The 17,429-nt window shown below is 49.8% G+C and overlaps 6 protein-coding genes across 6 annotated transcripts; 3 read left to right on the top strand and 3 right to left on the bottom strand.

The window, feature by feature from the left end:
• Positions 1 to 862: 862 nt before the first annotated feature.
• LDX57_001145 (uncharacterized protein) lies at positions 863 to 2,521 on the bottom strand (the record flags this gene model as incomplete). The annotated part of the gene is made up of 1 exon (XM_046082788.1): positions 863 to 2,521. One exon carries the CDS (start codon positions 2,519 to 2,521, stop codon positions 863 to 865), a length of 1,659 nt encoding a protein of 552 aa, XP_045938745.1.
• Positions 2,522 to 4,959: 2,438 nt separating this feature from the next.
• LDX57_001144 (uncharacterized protein) lies at positions 4,960 to 5,797 on the top strand. Its single transcript, XM_046082787.1, has 3 exons — positions 4,960 to 5,128; positions 5,203 to 5,614; positions 5,674 to 5,797. The coding sequence occupies exon 2, from the start codon at positions 5,209 to 5,211 to the stop codon at positions 5,581 to 5,583; it is 375 nt and encodes a 124-aa protein (XP_045938744.1). The 5' UTR covers positions 4,960 to 5,128; positions 5,203 to 5,208; the 3' UTR covers positions 5,584 to 5,614; positions 5,674 to 5,797.
• LDX57_001143 (uncharacterized protein) lies at positions 5,764 to 7,603 on the top strand. The gene has a single exon (XM_046082786.1). It carries the CDS (start codon positions 5,801 to 5,803, stop codon positions 7,076 to 7,078), a length of 1,278 nt encoding a protein of 425 aa, XP_045938743.1. The 5' UTR covers positions 5,764 to 5,800; the 3' UTR covers positions 7,079 to 7,603.
• Positions 7,604 to 8,392: 789 nt separating this feature from the next.
• On the bottom strand, positions 8,393 to 8,797 carry LDX57_001142 (uncharacterized protein; the record flags this gene model as incomplete). The annotated part of the gene is made up of 2 exons (XM_046082785.1): positions 8,393 to 8,711; positions 8,766 to 8,797. 2 exons carry the CDS (start codon positions 8,795 to 8,797, stop codon positions 8,393 to 8,395), a joined length of 351 nt encoding a protein of 116 aa, XP_045938742.1.
• A 1,037-nt stretch (positions 8,798 to 9,834) lies between these two features.
• Positions 9,835 to 10,657, top strand: LDX57_001141 (putative RTA1 domain protein; the record flags this gene model as incomplete). The annotated part of the gene is made up of 2 exons (XM_046082784.1): positions 9,835 to 9,863; positions 9,913 to 10,657. The coding sequence occupies 2 exons, from the start codon at positions 9,835 to 9,837 to the stop codon at positions 10,655 to 10,657; spliced, it is 774 nt and encodes a 257-aa protein (XP_045938741.1).
• Positions 10,658 to 11,209: 552 nt separating this feature from the next.
• On the bottom strand, positions 11,210 to 15,508 carry LDX57_001140 (uncharacterized protein; the record flags this gene model as incomplete). Its single annotated transcript, XM_046082783.1, has 7 exons — positions 11,210 to 13,403; positions 13,466 to 14,035; positions 14,083 to 14,107; positions 14,161 to 14,331; positions 14,388 to 14,639; positions 14,709 to 14,922; positions 14,993 to 15,508. 7 exons carry the CDS (start codon positions 15,506 to 15,508, stop codon positions 11,210 to 11,212), a joined length of 3,942 nt encoding a protein of 1,313 aa, XP_045938740.1.
• Between the last annotated feature and the right edge of the window lie 1,921 nt (positions 15,509 to 17,429).

The raw sequence follows: 17,429 nt of genomic DNA, 5'->3' as shown, positions 1-17,429 counted from the left end.
TGTTGGTCTAGATGGTCCTCGAGTCTCTTCGCCAAGGAGCGACTATACAGTACAGGGATATCCATCTTCGCATGGCGGGTCGACGCATGTTTGGGAAAACCGCAATTTCCACATTCAGTGTGTGTGTGTGCAGCGAGGCAGCCAAAACTAGGCGGAGGTTATTATTGGGATCACTCTCCAATAGTGGCCTGTGCATGCCACCCTGATCCATGGCTGTCAACGTCTCATCCAATGGTCGCGACTGACAGGTTAGACAAACAGCCCTAGAGTTACATCTCTTAATAGCTCGGCATAGGACCCTATCGTTCCGGGAGTGCCCCTAATCGCTATGTTGTAAACCTGGAATACATGCCAAAAGGAGAGGCGATAGATATGGTATTTTTGGCCTTGGTGTTAGACATGCAGTCGTATCCTTGTCGTGGCTTCTAATGGTCCCGATGTGTTTGCCTTCCAGGGCTATCTCGATTTGGAATCACCCAAGCAAAGCAAACGCCATGAAGATCCGCAAACTCTTAGCCCCGAGCAATTAAAGACAAGTGAATCCCGGCTAGCGTCGAATGCCGAGAAATAGACTGGCCGGTGGTTTGTCGGGCCGAGCGAGTTCCTGCATGAACTATTGATGTGGCGCCGATGATCATCCCGAGCTTGTTTGATACATCATTTTAGCTGTTGCTGTCCAACCGTTGGCGTTCAGCTGCCCAGCACGGTCTTGCCTTCCCCTGCATCCATGTTTGCTTTCGGCCCTTCTCTGTTGGCTGCACCTGTCAATTCAGGATCCACCCCTGAACGCTTTACCTCGTCTTGCAGCTGCGGCCTGTCGAGTTTTCATCGTATATCTCCACATTATGTAGGTTTATCACAATCAGCCGTAGAAAGCGTGCTTCAGACGGTCGAGCCAGGAAGGAAAGGATGAAAACAAAGAAGAGTCCGGACCAGGCGGTTTTGGACCTCGACTTCGGGGATCTCCCCAATATCGACTTCCCTCGCCACTTGGTCTCGACGCGTCGCGACATTGCGGATGCTCGTAATCCTCCACCGTCCCCATCGGCCAAATCGGCACCACGCAAATCTCCTGGTCGCCACAACCCCTGCATTCCTTCCACATTGTCCAGTTCAGGTAATCCATCAGCTGGCGTAGCTGCCCAATAGCTGCATCATAGTCTGTGTGATTATTCCACGCCTCCACCAAGGTGGAGCAGATGCTCCTTGACACTGACCGGACCGCTTCCCCTGCGATGCTCCTATCCGGTGCTCCAGCTGGGATGAATTGCGTCGCACAGCGCTCCGTCTCCTGAAATGAGTCGCGCCTCCCTTCTCCGTAGTCGATAAATGGGCCTAGAAGGCTTTCGAGCTCCCGATGAAGCTCTTCCAGTGTTTTAGCCTGACCCGAGGCCATGTACCGCAGGTCATGTCCGTATCGCAGAACCACCATGTCCGCGACAGCCTGCCAATCGAAAAGTTTGGCCTTGTCCATCTGGTGCTTGCGAACCAGTTCGTCCAAATCGGCCCGGAGTGGCTCCAGCTGCTCGTTCGAGAGATGATGCAGTCGTGGCAGTTGACTCTCTCTGTCCTTCCCAAGGAACAAAGCTAACTCATATTCATCATCATACGCGGTCACAAACCAATCATAGTCCACTCGCACCCGATGCCCCCCTATACCATTGTACCTCGCCGCTATTGCCTTGAACCATAGCCCCCCGTCTGGTGGCCCCCCGTCGCCTTTCCCCTTCCCCTTCAATTTCTCACCAGAATTTCCAGATACCTTCTCCCCCATTCGCCGTTTCCCACCTTCCGTATTCCCCTTCACCCTCGTAACACGGACCTCATCCACGAGGTCAAAATCACACAGTATGACTTCGAAGCCGGCCTCCATGCGAATCACGCCGTCCAACTTTGAGTCCCAGTCCTCGCGCGCCATGCGACACAGCAATTCGGCCCGTTCTCGCTCCTGCATACCTGGCCCGTCTCCAAGCTCATCCCGAAACAGCACGCGGTCTTGAGAGTCCAGTGTCCCGTTGGTTGTCTTTGCCGCGGACATGCCGTCGATGTAAAGTAGGCGGAGGTCGCGGACCGCGGTGAGAGTATGCAGATAGCCCACCTCCTCTTTCTCCTTTTTATCGGCGTCTTTGTCGATGGCTGTTAGTTCGGGCTCTGGGCTCGGAGGAGGAGGAGGCATTAATGGCATCTGGGCTCCATCGATGTCAGCCCATGAGGCAGGTGGAGGAGGAGGATGCCCACGAGGTCTCGGCCTCGCGAAAACCATGGCATGTTCGGGCTCAAAAGCCAGCCACTCAGGACCGGTGACGTCTCCGGGGCGGAAATTGCCATGGTAAAATTGGGTTCCTGCCGGAACGGAAGCCATGAAGAAAGACATGCCGTTGTGGTGCAGGGAAGAGCCCCATTGACGCATGGAGTTGTGGATGGCGTTGAAGATGTGGTTGGCGTTGGGGAGAGGGGTGAATGTATCTGCACCCGCACTACCGAGGAGGAACAGAAAGAGCGGGTGATGAAGAGGTCTCATTTTGAGAGGCCTGTACGTTGCACGTAGGAATTCTAACCATGAGATTTCGAGGGAGGAAAAATCGGAAAGCTGGTTAGGAGAAAAGCGCGATCTTATCAATCAGCAGACATGGCGCTAGTCATCGGGGACGCCAAGTGGGGGCAAGACGCGTCATGGATGTAGGCAGAATGATTGATCGAATCGGTTTTGGATGGTTCGATAGGATGCGCTGTCGGTCCGAAAAACGGGGAGTCAGATATGAGATGGGGCGACGTGGTTGCAGAAGGCTTATGGTGGAGTGCTTCACGAGGGCAGCAATATTTGCCGATGTCCGTGTCCGACTGTCTGTGGAAATTGTAGAAGTAAGTTTCTGATGTAGGCGGCCATCGCGCTGATCAATCTGATGCAAAGCATCAATGTTATGGACGCTAAATAAGTTCTATGGATGGATGAAGTGAATGAAGGAGGAAAGAAGTCTTGGGCGGCGAGACCGACCTGACCTGCTTGGCGGCCTTAGGCATCTCATGCATCCATAGTCCCCAAGTACAGGAAGAAACATAGCGGTTCTCCCTCTCCAATAATCAGTTGATTGGAATGATCACGGTCCTATCTGCGAGTAGACACTACAGTGTAAGTGGGAGAAAAAAAGGAAAGAAATTAAGAAGGGAAAGAGAGAGAGAAAAAACCATGAGGACCGATTCATCTAGATTTCAGTCATTATATTATATTCAAACCATGAGATTAAGCAAGTCACTCTACATCCCTGATCCAATTAGTCCATTACATGATTGTCTTCCATTCAAAGAGGAACGAGCAAGCGTCTGAAAGGAAAGGTCAAACTCCAGAAAGACCCCAAATCTTCTCTCCGTTGTACCAACCAAACCATCCATTTTTTCCATCAAAGTCTCCTTGACCGCACGACGCAAACCTCGCAATAGCTTCCGTGTCACCGGCATCAACATCCTGTTTCGCTGTATCCTCGATCATATGGATGCAATGCTCCGTGTGTTTGCTTTCCCCCAAATTCTCCAACATCACGCCGTCAAAGCACCCGGGAGAAACACATGCCAATTTTGAGATGTCGAGTTTCACATCCTTGTCGTCTTGCTTTGGCAGCGGTTTCACCACATGAGAACTGAAAAGCCGGATCGTAGTGGAGGTCGTTCTTCACGCTTCGAAGGGCATATATATTGTTCATCGCCAAAGTGACAGTAAAGAATGATGCCGTAATGGCAGTAGTGAATAAGATTATCGAAAGCACGGTCCACTATCCCAATTTCCCTTATTTCGGCAGCCAGATATCAGATTGTCGACATGGGGGTCTTTATCAACAAGACTGTCCTCGCGGAGGTATGTGTACGATGTCATAATTCACAACTCGAATGGTTCTTTGTGGCCAGGAGAAATTAACTGTGAATCATCTTAACATTCTAGGAACAGAGAGAGTCAGGTTCCATCACTTGGTCTCGAATGTAGTGGCTTTGAGGAAGGCAAGTGGCCTTTAGCCATGAGATCCCTTTGGACTCGCCTTCAAGCTGCAAGGGAGACTACACCGCCGATGTAGCAGGAGATCACATGTTTAACATTTAATTGGAGCTGCCTTGCAACAGGACCTTGTATCTTCTAGGTAAATATAGTCTTGCTTTGATCCGACGGGCAGCTCCAATGGCTCTCGCTTTAAGTGGATCGGACAATATTACATACGTGCGTATCATTTAATTCCATTTTGTTCTTATTTATGAAATACAACCCTCCACAAGCCCTGCCGTGTATATGATAACGGGTGGGCTCTATAGTAGTTAGTAATATTGAACTAACTTATATTGCTCCGCTGCATGCCTGATGACCTACTACAGATTGACTGGGGACCTACAGTATGAAGCAATTTAGGGCGGATCATAGTGTAGTTTTCACTGCCTTCACCGCATGTACTATTGTAGTGTGTTAAATAATGATATATCGGTTTTTCTTTCCTTATATCTTTGTAAAAGGGGTGGTGAATGGTACACTCCTTCGCATGAGCCAAGAAGTCCAACATGGAATCACATAGGGATCCCACCATCCAACCCGCCATATATAGTGCCATACAAGCTTGGAGCGAGCTCACCCGAGGGGGGCCCTCAAGGCGCCCAGTAATAATAAGAACATTTCTTATTACTACGGTCTTTACATACTAAATCTACGTAGTTTCTCCCTGTTCAACCTCTACCTAGTACCTACCCGGCTTCTTGGGATCTACTGTACAATCGAGTGTACATCTACATTCACATCGACCTGAAAATTAAGGCATCCATGGATGTATATATAGATTACCGCTAGGCCGGACACGGCGTTACTTACGGGTAATGTACGGTATCACCCCACCGGGAATTCACGTGACACATTGCCAGATTGGGCCATCCGCCCCTGTCAGGACCAACTTTGACTGTTTCTACTTTTTCCTTTCTACATCGTCGACGAAGGGAGAGCAAGATACCTATTGACTCGCTCTGCTCATATGTCCGACAGTGGGTACAAGTGGTGGTCTGCACTTGGCGCACTGCCGCCGTGGTATCTCTGGCCCACCCGATTGGGAGGTCCTCCCCTGCAGCCATTGTTCGTTAATGCAGCGTTTATGCAGCCAAGAGAGTAAGTCCATGAGGGTATATTTCTCACTCGAGATATGACAGTTCCAGAGGATCTTTTCTCGTCCAATAGTCTAGGAATTGATGCCACATATCGTTCTACCTGAGCAGAGGCAGATCTCCTGCAAGGACAAACCTGAGGCATCAACTGCCCGATCCATCTATTTGCTTGACAGCAAGGAGCGTCTTCCATTCCAGCTTCGACCTTCTACTCTCTTCTCGTTCCTTCCTGTCGTCTTCTCGTGGACCAGTCTGTCAATCTGTCAATCTGTCAGTCTTGGCAGACTAGAGCTGTCCGCCTTCCCCGGAGGCTCTGATTGGATGATCCACCATTCTTCAGGCGAGGCGATCGACGGCCGACCGTGGAGAGAGAATTCGTCCTTCATTCCTCGTGCGCTCCCCTCGTCCATTCCCCTCATGGAGCCGCCCTCCCCATGTCCAGTCAACGACCGCGAGTAGTCCGATCCCGTTCGGGTTGTCGCACGTGTCGGTGAGTGTCCAGTTCCCCCCTGCCCCCGGAAAATGCCTCCGCTGAGCCCCATACCCTAGTGCCCGTCGCGTCAAATGTGACGAAACACCCGGGGCCTGTCAACGGTGCACGTCCACAGGGCGAACCTGCGATGGGTATGATGTGCAGAGGCTGCCGGGGAAGAAGAATCGCCGCCTCAAGAGCGAGATGCCAGCGGTGCTGCTCCCTCGCCTGAGCTGGGCCACGACCACCGACGAACGACAATGCCTGGCGCATTTCCAGGGCCGTATTGTCCCCAACATGCACGGGTTGTTCAGGTCTCCCTTGTGGGAAGACGTTGTGACGCGCATCTGTCACTTCGAACCGGCCGCCTACCACGCCACTGTCGCTCTCAGCGCCTTGCATCAGGAGGCCGAGCGCTACGGCATTCTGGCGCCCGCCCAGCGCCGCGCAAATGCCTGGTACACCTTCTCCATAGAGCAGGCCGTCCGCTCCTTCTCCCTCTTGACGAGGCGACAGATGTCACAAGACCCCTATCTTTACCAGGTCATTGCGCTGTGCTGTCTGCTGTTTGTCCTGCACGGCTGGCTACAGGGCGAATATGACACTGCCTTCACCCATCTGCGTAGCGGCCAGCAGATCCTGCAGAACTTCCATGCCATCGTGCGTCGTCACGGCTGGTCCTGGTCCTCGTGTGATTCGTCCGCCATGGGTACGCTGGCCACCGGCTTTGCCCACCTGGATATCAATTGCGCTTTCTTCGGGACCCAAGGCCCCGCGTACTGCGTCGAGGACAACCTGGCTCGCCAGCCTGGGCAGTTGGAGGAGTCTGCTACGTTCTACAGTCTATACGAGGCGCGCTATGCTCTCGACAGTGTGATCAGCGATGCCATACGGTTCCTGACGTGGTGTTGGTCCCAGGACCAGATTGATGCGGCAGACAAGCCCCTGCGGTTGATGCAGCTGCAGCGGCTCCTTCGGCGACTGGACCGCTTTGCCCAGCCTTTCCAGCCCTTCTATCAGCAGTCCTGCGCGCAGCTGCAGGAGCAGACTCAACGTGGTGCCGACGATATTTGTCTCCTGCATCACACCATCGCGGCCTCCATCCGTACCTGTGTCCTGCAATGCGATCCCGCCGTGTTCCATATCTATTACCCCAACTTTCGAACATACTGGGAACAGGCGGATCAAGTCCGTCGCCGCATCCCCGCGCGTCCCAGCGTCACCATCAACACTGGCGTCATCCCGCCGCTGTTTCTGGTGTCCATCGGATGTCCGGATCCCGCCATTCGCTCGCTGGCCGCCAAGGCCCTTGCCTGTTGGCCTCAACAGGAGGATGCGTTCCAATCCTACCTGAGGTCCGCTCTGTCGTTGGAGTACAGCAAAATCGCGAAGATCTTGAAATGTAAATCCACCCAGGGGCCGCCGCCAGGCGGCTCGGTTGTCCGGATTCCAATTGTGGGTAGTCAGGCGAAAACAAAATAAGCCATAGACGAACTACTTTATCTGGACCGAATTTATTGATCATGCTGTACTTTGCTTCTTGTCGCCTCTTTTCCTCTTTTTGCCCTCTCTCCTTTACTTCTCTCCGCCCGTCCGCTCCTTTCTCCTCTCCTCTTTTTTAACCACCTCTTCATTGTCCTCGTATTTCTTCCTTTCTCTCTTCCGTCTCTCTTACCGCCTTTCTCACACTTCATTCTCTCCGTATATTTCAGCGAGATCGAACATATATAATAATACATAACAAGCTCTTCGACACAGCCAGAAAAGTGTATTATATCTCATTACTATTTTACTGCCTGTACATGATTCGGTGGTTCTGAACTCATCAGGCGTCTAGATGATTGCATTCTGTTTGGCCTCTTTGATGAGCCTTGGCTCGCTTTCCATGAATACCAATTTCTGTTCTCTGCATTCAACCTACTGGAGCATGAAGCCAAATATGCCAAACTCATTACCCATCCTTATTCAGATACCAACAAGAAAGACACAGGAACATCTATATCACACATACAGCACCCTAAAGCTGGGGAACAAAACTGAACACACTTTCCTTAAACCATCCTGCCCACACTAGGGAACAGCCACCGGAAGCCATAACCCCTTCTTACCATACCAAGCTATTCAATGATCGGAAGTCGCTCGAAGCCTTCGTACACACCATCTGGGTATTCTAGAACCCGAACCAACTCTTCCGTCCTAAGTATTGTCGTCCTGCAATTTTCTGGATCTCCAAGGCACGTGTAGGAGCAGCAGATGGGACACTTGAAACAGCACTACTCGCTACACCTGTAGTGCGCTGCGCAATCACACTGGGAATCATTACCATGAGGAGGCTGTTGAAGATAATCTGATGCTGCTAAGCCGATAGTCTGATATTCTATGAACAACTCAATACACGTACGCCCTGAAACCAACCAGTTATCGATCATACGACAAACACCGTTGAATAGCCCTGGCAATTAAAATTCCATCATGGGAAACACGGCAGCAGACGCGAAATGTGGTCATTGATTAATACATTCCAAATCGTCGACGACCGATCACCCGATGGGCTCGACCGAGACGACCCACACCTAGCCCGGAACCAAGTCCAAGACCTGAGCCTACACCCAGACCAGGACCGAGGCCAAGACTGCCGTCAACCGGGACAGCCATGACCGTACCGGGAGCAGGGGCAGATTGCACATAAGTGACTGGCTGTGCAGGGGGGTTTGGTTTGTTTCTAAACCTTGTCAGTTCAATTTCTTGGTTGGGTGTAATGCGAAGAGAAAACTTACAATTTGTGATTCACCATGTTCATACCAACTGCACCAAGAACTGCACCTCCGGCAGTAGCAAGCTTTCCTCCACCCATTTGATGCGCCGCATATCCGCCCGCTGCACCGCCGACGACGGTTGAGCCAAAACCCTTCTCACCCTCTTGTCCGTGGGACTGCTGATGCGAGAATGACGATCCGTCGTAATAGGAGGCATTCTCTCCAACTGGACGATAGAATGGATCTGAGCGATCTTGTCCATGGCCGGAACAGTTGGGACAGTGACATTGTGCGGCGTTGGGAGATGGACTGCCCTGTGGGCTGTGGGAGTAATGCTGGGGAGGCACGAAGTCTTATTGCTGAAAAGAGTGTCAGAATGCATCTTGGTGCGTGTTTCGGTGGAAGGCACTCACTTGATGGACATAGCCTCCTTGAGGGTGAACATGTTGAAAAGGATAGGAGGCTTCGGCTCGTTGGGGAACCATATTACCATAAAATTGCGACTTGGCGAAAGCAGACTGGTGGCAAAGTAGGATCCAAAATAACACAATTGAAACAGATATGAAATATGTTATAGAGAGGTTAGATGGTTTGTAAAGACAGAAGTTGTAGAGTGAGAGAGGGCGAGGACCTCTATTTATGTCTAACGACCCATAAAAGATAAAGCCTTGGATCTTCTACATCCATAATATCACAAGCACAGCCTCGCTCTTTTAGCGCAGCCACGACAGCATCGCTAACTTCCATCCTCGTTGGTGATCACCGCTGGACGCCGTAAGTCGCAGGCTTGTTAGGGACTGATTTAAGCATTGGATTGAGAAGCATTAGGGCTGGGATCCACTCTTGGCAGATTTCCCTTTCTCATCCGGTATGGTCAGCACGACGGATCCATTGGGCGGAGTCTTGGCAGAAACAGTTTCCTATCTGGGTTTAGCTGGTATGCCCCTGCCTAATCGGGCAAAGAGGGTAGATTCAATTGAAGTATGAAGTTTCGGGATGTCTATTAATATATTACGATCGTGGAGTATGATAAGTTCTTCTTCTGTCTTTCATCTGCTAGTTTCAATAGCCCCAACCATATCAACTACTCAACACATAGCATCAGTCGGTACTATGTCGGAAAATGGACAAGTTGGTACGATCTTCGATGCCATCCTACCGTTGTACATTGACATATACTAGTACAGGACAGCCTGTATGTTTACGCACCGAACAAGGTCGCTCCCGTTGCTTTTGCGACTTTGTTTGCCATCTCAATGGTTAGTCACATCTGGCAATGTTGGTAAGTACATACGACAGCCTTGACATATTGTCACTACCGTAGATCTGCTGACTGCTGCTAGTCGGTACAGATCCTGGAAGCTGACCGGCCTGCAACCCTTCTGTGCAGTGCTATTTGCTGTCGGGTATGCTCTACGAGAAGTAGGAGCTTTTGAATATAAATACGAAGGAAGCAACAATCAGTCTCTGAATCTTGATATAATGAGCCAGGTCTTGATTTACGTGGGTCCGTAAGTTTCATCTTTCGCCATCCACGAAATCCAGGCACTAACATAATAGCAGTCCACTTCTCGAACTAGCCAACTACCATGTCCTGAGCCGGTTGCTCTCCTACATACCATGGCTGGCTCCCGTTCCCCCGAAGCGAGTATTGGGCACCTTCGGCGCACTCATAGCCGCTGTCGAGGGGCTGAATGGTCTCGGAATAGCATTCACCAGCAACCCTGACGGGAACCAGCAAGGCTTGGGTCAAGGCCTAGTCGTAGCTTCTCTGGGTGTTCAAATCTGTGTGATTGCCTGCTTCATGGTGATAACCAGCGTCTTCCACCGGCGCTGCCACAAAGCCAACATCCAGAACAAGGCCATCCCCGCCCTTCCACTGACCCTGTACCAGAGCACAGCTTTTATTGTCATGCGCAGCATCTACCGCCTCGTGGAGCACGCGGGAAACAGCAACCTAGACCTTAACAACCCTGATGAGCTCCGGTCCCTGAGCCCTCTCTTGCGGTACGAATGGTACTTCTATGTCTTTGAGGGCACCACGATGCTGTTAAACTCACTGGTGTGGAACATATGGAATGCGGGCCGCTTTCTTCCGAAGAATGCGAAGACAGTCTTGGCGCAGGATGGGAAGACGGAAATTGACACTCTTGAAGAGGTGACAGGACCTGAAGAACAGCCTTCAGCTTTGGCTCAGATTTTGTACTTGGTCATGCAGGCCCTGACTTTGGGTATATGGGGTCTTGTGTTCCCCAAGAAGGAGGGCAGGAAAGAAGTAGAGCTACTTGAAAGGCCCGGTGTTTAATCATGGCTATCGTCAATAAATTTCCACAGTTTATTGTTGGATCATGCTGACAACCTTTGGAAATACAGGGTCATGTGTGAATGATATATTGATACCCTGGTGTACCTTTTCAGTTTGAACTCTTTTGGCGACTGGGACTTTACGATGACACCGTATTAGGTAGACTTTTGCTGAGGCGTTACAACGGTTTCGGAGTCGCGCGTCACGGGTAGTCTAACATTGAGAACGGCAATTAGGTTATGAGAGGCTATGACGAGGCTCCAAGTTCGTTTTCAGGAAGAGGTACACTCAACTTGTACGTACAGGGATATATACAGTTGTAGTAGCCTGCATATCACATTCATTTGTCAGGGGTCAGGGTAAATGAAATCATCCATCCATCCATCCGACTGTAACATTGGAGAGTGAACATGGTTTACCCTTTAGAATCTTTTAGCAAATACACCAGTTTACTGATTGTGAATATTCACGGCTTCGGGGCTCGTTGGCGTCTCCTACAGATATTATTGAAACATTTGAATGAATCAATTCTGATTTCCAAGCCGCAAGATACTACATGGAGATCATTGTAGGATATAGTCCTCGTCCGCGTCCAGATCCTCGTCCACGTCCAGACCATTGATCGCGGTTGCCGTCGGAGATTTTAGCGCCTCGATCCAGTAGCAGTCGGGCTATGTCCTCATGTTGTCTAAATTGAGCGGCTTCAAGTGCACTTCCGTATTTCCCTCCTTGGGCATTGACATCGACACCTCGATCCAGCAGCATCTGTACGATCTGTTTATGCCCTCTAAGTGACGCGCCTTGAAGAGCAGTGCCATTCTTTGAATCAGAGCCATTGACATTGGCACCCAGATCAAGGAGGATCTGTGCAATCTTTTGATGGCCCTCAAGACACGCAGCTTGGAGGGCACCGCCATTCTTCGAGTCCAAGTTATTGACATCGGCACCTCGGTCTAGCAGCAGCTGTAAGACCTTTTCATGCCCTCTGAGTGATGCGGCTTGGAGTGCACCGCCATTGGCATCGGCACCTCGATCTAGTAGCATCTGTACGATATTTTCATGCCCTCCACGCGATGCAGCTTGGAGGGGAGTGTCGTGCTTTAAATCAGAGGCATTGACATTGGTACCTCGATCTAGGAGCATCCGTACTATCTCTCCATGTCCTTTAAATGATGCGGCGATGAGTGCAGTATCGTAGTCTTCTTGGGCGTTAGCGTCGGCACCTCGATCCAACAGTATCTGTAGTGTCCTTTCACGCCCCATGCATGATGCGAGGACGAGTACACTACCGCGCGAATCTTCGACTTTGTTGGCACCCCGATCTAGCAGCATCTGCGCCATATCCTCATCTCCCTGTAATAAAGCAAAGGAGAGTGCAGTGCCACCCCATCCTTCATCAGCATTGACATCGGCACCTCGATCCACCAGTATCTGTACAATCCTTCTGTATCCTTTGCTCGACGCGATTTGGATAGCAGTGCCATGCTCATATACAGATGCATTAACATCAGCACCTCGATCTAGCAGCATCTCTACTATCTTTTCGTGCCCTGCATTAGACGCCCAGATGAGTGAAGTACCAACCCCTCCATCAGCATTGACATCAGCACCCCTGTCTAGCAGAATCTGCACTATATTTTCATTTCCTCCAGATGACGCGTCATTGAGTGCATAACTGTGGGCTCCTAGAGCCTTGACATCGGCACCTCGATCCAGCAGCATCTGTACGATTTGTTCGTGCCCTCTAAGTGAAGCGGCCTGGAGTGCAGTGCGGTGATCTGGAGGAGAGTAATTGACATCGGCACCTCGCTCTAGTAGCACCTGTACTATCTTTTCATGCCCCTTATATGATGCAGCTTGAAGTGGGGTGCTATATGTCCAGTCGCCGTATTCATTGATATCGGCACCTCGGTCCAGTAGCATCTGCACGATCTTTTCATGTCCATTGGCTGAGGCGATTTGAAGTGGAGTAATGCGTCCTGGAAATTCGTAACTACCAATCGCAGCGCCTTGGTCTAAAAGCAGGACCACAACTTGGAATAATCCCATATATGTGGCTCTTTGAATCGGCGTCGTGATTCCTGAAACGGAATTACTACGGATCAAACGAACCCAATGGACGTCACAAGTCCAATTGAGATAAACATTGGGCTCAGTAAAGAGTCGACCAATCTTGGCTTGGAGATCCGGGCATGAGTGATCGATGTCTCCCAGAGCAGCCACGTGGGCGTCCCAACACTGCGCCGCGTAAAGGAAAGAAAGCTCCTTGTTTGCTTCGTCTCTTTTCATGACCTCTGTTTGCTCGAGAAGACAGTCCACGGTTTTTGTCGCGAGGATTCGGTGCCCCTCGGTCGCCGAAAATTGGCATTTGTACTTCTGACCACCCTGCTCTGGAGCAATCAAGAACTCCTTCACTGAAAAATGGGCCAGCTGAATCTCACCATCGAACACATTAACAAGAGACGTCGTGCATATTTTGAGTACGTCATCAGGGATATCTAAATCGACCATCTCAGCAACCGTGTTGACATGAAGAACGGCAGGTGAAAGACAGATGATCATAAGAATTTCTCGTGCCAGGAGCATATCTTCGTCAGATTCGTCGCTCTCAAGAATCCTACGGTAGGTTTCCTCTAGGGACTGTGGAACTTTTTTGAGTGCTTCTTTGATGACATTGTCGTCTTCTTTGCGACGTTTGCGGCGGTGCTCAAGCATGTCGATTTGTAACTCAGCCCAACGGAAACGCCTGGTCATAAATAATTTAGCAAACCTTGCTCAACATGAATTTTAGAAGAGAAGTAAGCGTACCGTTCTTTAGAGCCCACCAATGTATCAAAGATCAGTGTCTTGACTTCATCACTGTATGCCTCAAGAGGGGAGCGTGAAAGTGCCGCGGCAACAAACTTTTTCACATCCTCAGCAAGGCATGGTTCCAAATCGAGCATAGAGAAACTTTCCAACTTTCGACTAATATCCTGCTCGGGTCGACTAGTAGCAAGAATATGAATCTTATCCTCATGTCGCTCGATCAAACCCGTAAGAAAGGAAAGAAGTGAGTCTCTCCCGCTGTGGTCATTGCCTGGACACTCATCCAGGGCATCAAAAACCAAGTAAGCTTGGCCAGGAACACTCGAGATTACATCATCCAGCACAGCCAATAGGGTCTTTGAGCTAGGTTGGCTACCTTGGGCGAAATTATATTCCCAGAGATTTGTTACTGATGATGCCACTGGTGACAGGCTAAGCTGTCTGATCAAAGACCTTATCAAGTCATCCACACTCTGTGTCCAATTCACATCAAACTGAAAGTACCAATAGGCGAGTGATCTAGACGGATCCAGTTGGCATATCTCTTCGAGGTCTTGAATCACAGTAGAACTAGTACTCGTTAGCGTGGTACCTTTAAAGAGAGATGCATACAATACCAAAGAACGGATTTGCCACAGCCCGCTGCATATATAGTTAGTCATTTGGGAGCGCCAAGAAAGGATTGATTTACTTACAGATCCCTGGTAGCCAAAGTATGTCACCCGGGGTATCCTTCCAATCATTGTACTCCGGTGATTCGAGAATCCAGATACCAGTGTCATCGATCCGTCTGCTTTCTAGCCATCTCTGACGGGCTGAGTAAGTGGCCGTTGACAGCCAGACAAGCTTCCTCTCCTCCTCCGCGTCTAAAATCGTTAGTCCGGTTCATGGTTACGTGAAAACCTTGGACTAGGGTAAATACCAATGACTTTGGACTCGATGTTCTTCGAGATTTTGATGTTTTCATCCGTCTTTGCCAGATGCTCATCCGCACGCTTTTTGTTACCTATATTCAATAAATACTTGCCCATAAGGTGAGAATCCTGACCGGCCTTACCAAGATCCGCTGCTAAAACGAGCCATTTCTTTGTGATTTCATATTGAGCATCGACTGCTGCTTTCAGCTGGGACATCGGCTGGTTGCCAATTTCGAAAATGCTTTGCAAAGTGCGAGCTTAGAAATAGTCAGCGAAATTCAACGATCCGCCTGATTCATTGACAGGACAGGTGGCATTGCACTCACTTGCTGCATTTTCATCCTGACCCTTCTTCACCTCGGCTGTAAAGGTGAGGATCGCCGAATAGACCTTAAGCAGAGCCTCGTCAAGGCTCTTATCAGCTTCGACACCTTGGTTTCTGTACTTTATGTCGACAATTGCAAAGTAGGCAAGGTTCTCAGCAAGATACTCCGATGACTGGAAGATAGCATCCCGACGATCCAATCTGTTTTGAATAATCTGTGGTTCGTTGGTATGAGTATCATGAACATTGGCATAAACGTCAGACTTAGGGAAGGGTAGACATTACACTCATTCCAAAGGAAATAACTGTCCATGCAGAAGATGCGTGCCTTGTCGGATCAAAGGAAACAGCTGTCGAGATCACATCTTTTGCCTTCATTGCCGTACCAAGGATCTTCTCCGCCGTATTTCGAACATTGATATTCTTTCCGTTCTTTTGGTGGATCGTGATGCCGCCCTTCTGCCACGCTTCGTACTTGGCTGTTGTGTCGTCGATCACACCCTGGATGGCATCTTTGGCTGAAAGACCATTTGCAGGGAGGTACTTCTTGCGGGAGTCGTCAAGTTCATCGAATGCTAAGTCCCAGAGATTGCATGGAGTCGATTTCCCCGGAGGCAGTTCGGTGGAAGAGACCTCCTTTTTCACATTTGGCACATCTACTGGATGCGTCTCCCTTCTGACATTTAGCGGTACATTGTGCGTTCCTTTTTCGGGGCGTGGCTGAGATGATCGGGGGGGTGTGTCCTGACCGTTGTCGCGTGTTTCTCCTTTGCTGCAACACAGCGCACGCAAGCCTCCCATGGCGCTGTGTACTTCAATTTGGAAGAAAAGTGTGCCTTTCGAAAAGAAGCGAGAGATGGCTGATGGGAACTGTTTCTTTTTCACCAAATAAGAAATAGTGGCGCTCTGACAAGTGGATCGGCGTCTCCCTCCACCACTAAATGTACTGGTTGAATCGGCTGAGCGTTGTACTCCGTACGAGCATAAAGGTCCCACCGACAGTGACGACAGATCGGACTTATCAATTTCCGTTGTCGAATCAGCTGAGAAATCCGCTGTCGATCTCTTGTTAGCTCCCAATAATGTTCCAATCATGCCGCTGCTTCTCACTATTTGTCTCAGTAGTATGTATCTTGGCTTGTGACTAGCAACGTGTCGCTTTCTGAGAGCTGGCCTGAAGATTGTGTGGCGCCCTTTAGAAATCAGATCCTTTTTCTTTCCTCGGTTGATAGGAGTATCTATGTGGAGCAAGATTCACAGCGCCTGGTACGCACGCAGAGGGTACTTGAGGAAACATCTTCCGGGATTCAGCGTCTCTTAAGTGGAGATTGTCGAGGTATGGTATACTATTTATCTCTTTGACGAATGGTAGCTAATCAGTACATCCAGGTCTCCATTCTGGGGTTAAAAGAGCCCTCAATTTCATAAAAGCTGGCATACTATATCAAATCAAATGGAACGTTATTTTTGCTGGCAAGCAATTTGATACCTAATGTATAGTTGTAGACATGATAGATAGGGTATGTCAGGGTCCTGACCGAGGGTAGTGTTACGACACCAACACCAGGCAGAACACCGGGTAAACGACAACCGAACAAACCCCGCAACAAAGAGATGCCCGCTACTCACCCCGGCACCCAATGAGCAGGCCTAAACACTAAACCAAGAACGACAAGGACATCAGAGATCACGTTACATATACGCCTATATGTACTTGATATTCTAGATGTACCACGACTAAAACAGTAGCACGATCACACAATAGCGCAGTCACGGGATAGCAGGAGCTGCTATCATACTATCAACTACCATCGCTATCAAGCTACCAAGGATCAGAGATATAAGGACGTTCATTACCATGTACTCAGAGTAGTTCTTGTTTAGTTCTTTGCATTCAATAACACTGTCTTTGATAGCCTAAAGATTTTACTGCTAATGCGATTCGTCCACACTCTATCACAGGAAAATATACGTACCAACCTAGCTCTACTTCTTTCTTGGCTGTTTAAAGATCTTTCAATAATTATGTCAGTTTCTCGAAACCCAGATTTGGTTCTTCAAAGCAGCTATCGATTACTTAGAAACATCAGTGCTCCAAAGATAAGTATTATCTGTTCTCCGGATTAGTTGGACTAATCACCAGCGGCTCAAACTATATCCTAGCAGTCAGCACAGCTTAGGGAATCTTAGGGTTTGACACTAGGATCCGCCATACCTCAGCCAGATTCCTGCTGGACCCGGGAGCGATCCGCCGACAATCAACACACGCACCGTGTCGCTCCTGCCACGATCCCCGAGCTTCCGCAGAAAAGTACTGGACAAGGGAAACGGAACTCGTATCCTGTCCGTGCGAGAAACGACACGCGGCTGGCAAGGCTTCGCCCCCACGAGCCGACGTCATCGTTGTTATCCGATCTTCTTCGTCTCACCATCTCCTCAGTGGCTTCTGTACAGCTCTCCTTGGCAATCTAAGTATGGTCGAGGAACGCAAACGTCACTGTTGGGAATGTCGTCGTCGCTACCTAGTGTGCGATTCCACGCATCCAGAATGCAAGAGGTGTTCTGCCTCGGGAATTCCATGTCCTGGGTACGGTGACGTGCGTCCGATAAAACTACGGTGGTTGCCACCGGGGAGAGTAAAGGCTCGAAATAAGAAGCCGAAGAAGGAGACCCCCGAAAGGATACGCGAGGTTGTCGTTTCGGCTCCTTGCGCCGAGTTGAG

Source organism: Aspergillus melleus (genome assembly GCF_016097325.1).
Source record: "Aspergillus melleus strain CBS 546.65 chromosome Unknown contig1, whole genome shotgun sequence".
NCBI lineage: Eukaryota > Fungi > Ascomycota > Eurotiomycetes > Eurotiales > Aspergillaceae > Aspergillus > Aspergillus melleus.
The sequence above is the reverse complement of the archived record's forward strand: the minus strand, read 5'-3'. Positions and strand labels throughout refer to the sequence as shown.

Bases quoted from the DNA above. Each gene is read 5' to 3' on its own strand.
- LDX57_001144 (XM_046082787.1), top strand. From the start codon at position 5,209: ATGCCACATATCGTTCTACCTGAGCAGAGGCAGATCTCCTGCAAGGAC.
- LDX57_001143 (XM_046082786.1), top strand. From the start codon at position 5,801: ATGCCAGCGGTGCTGCTCCCTCGCCTGAGCTGGGCCACGACCACCGAC.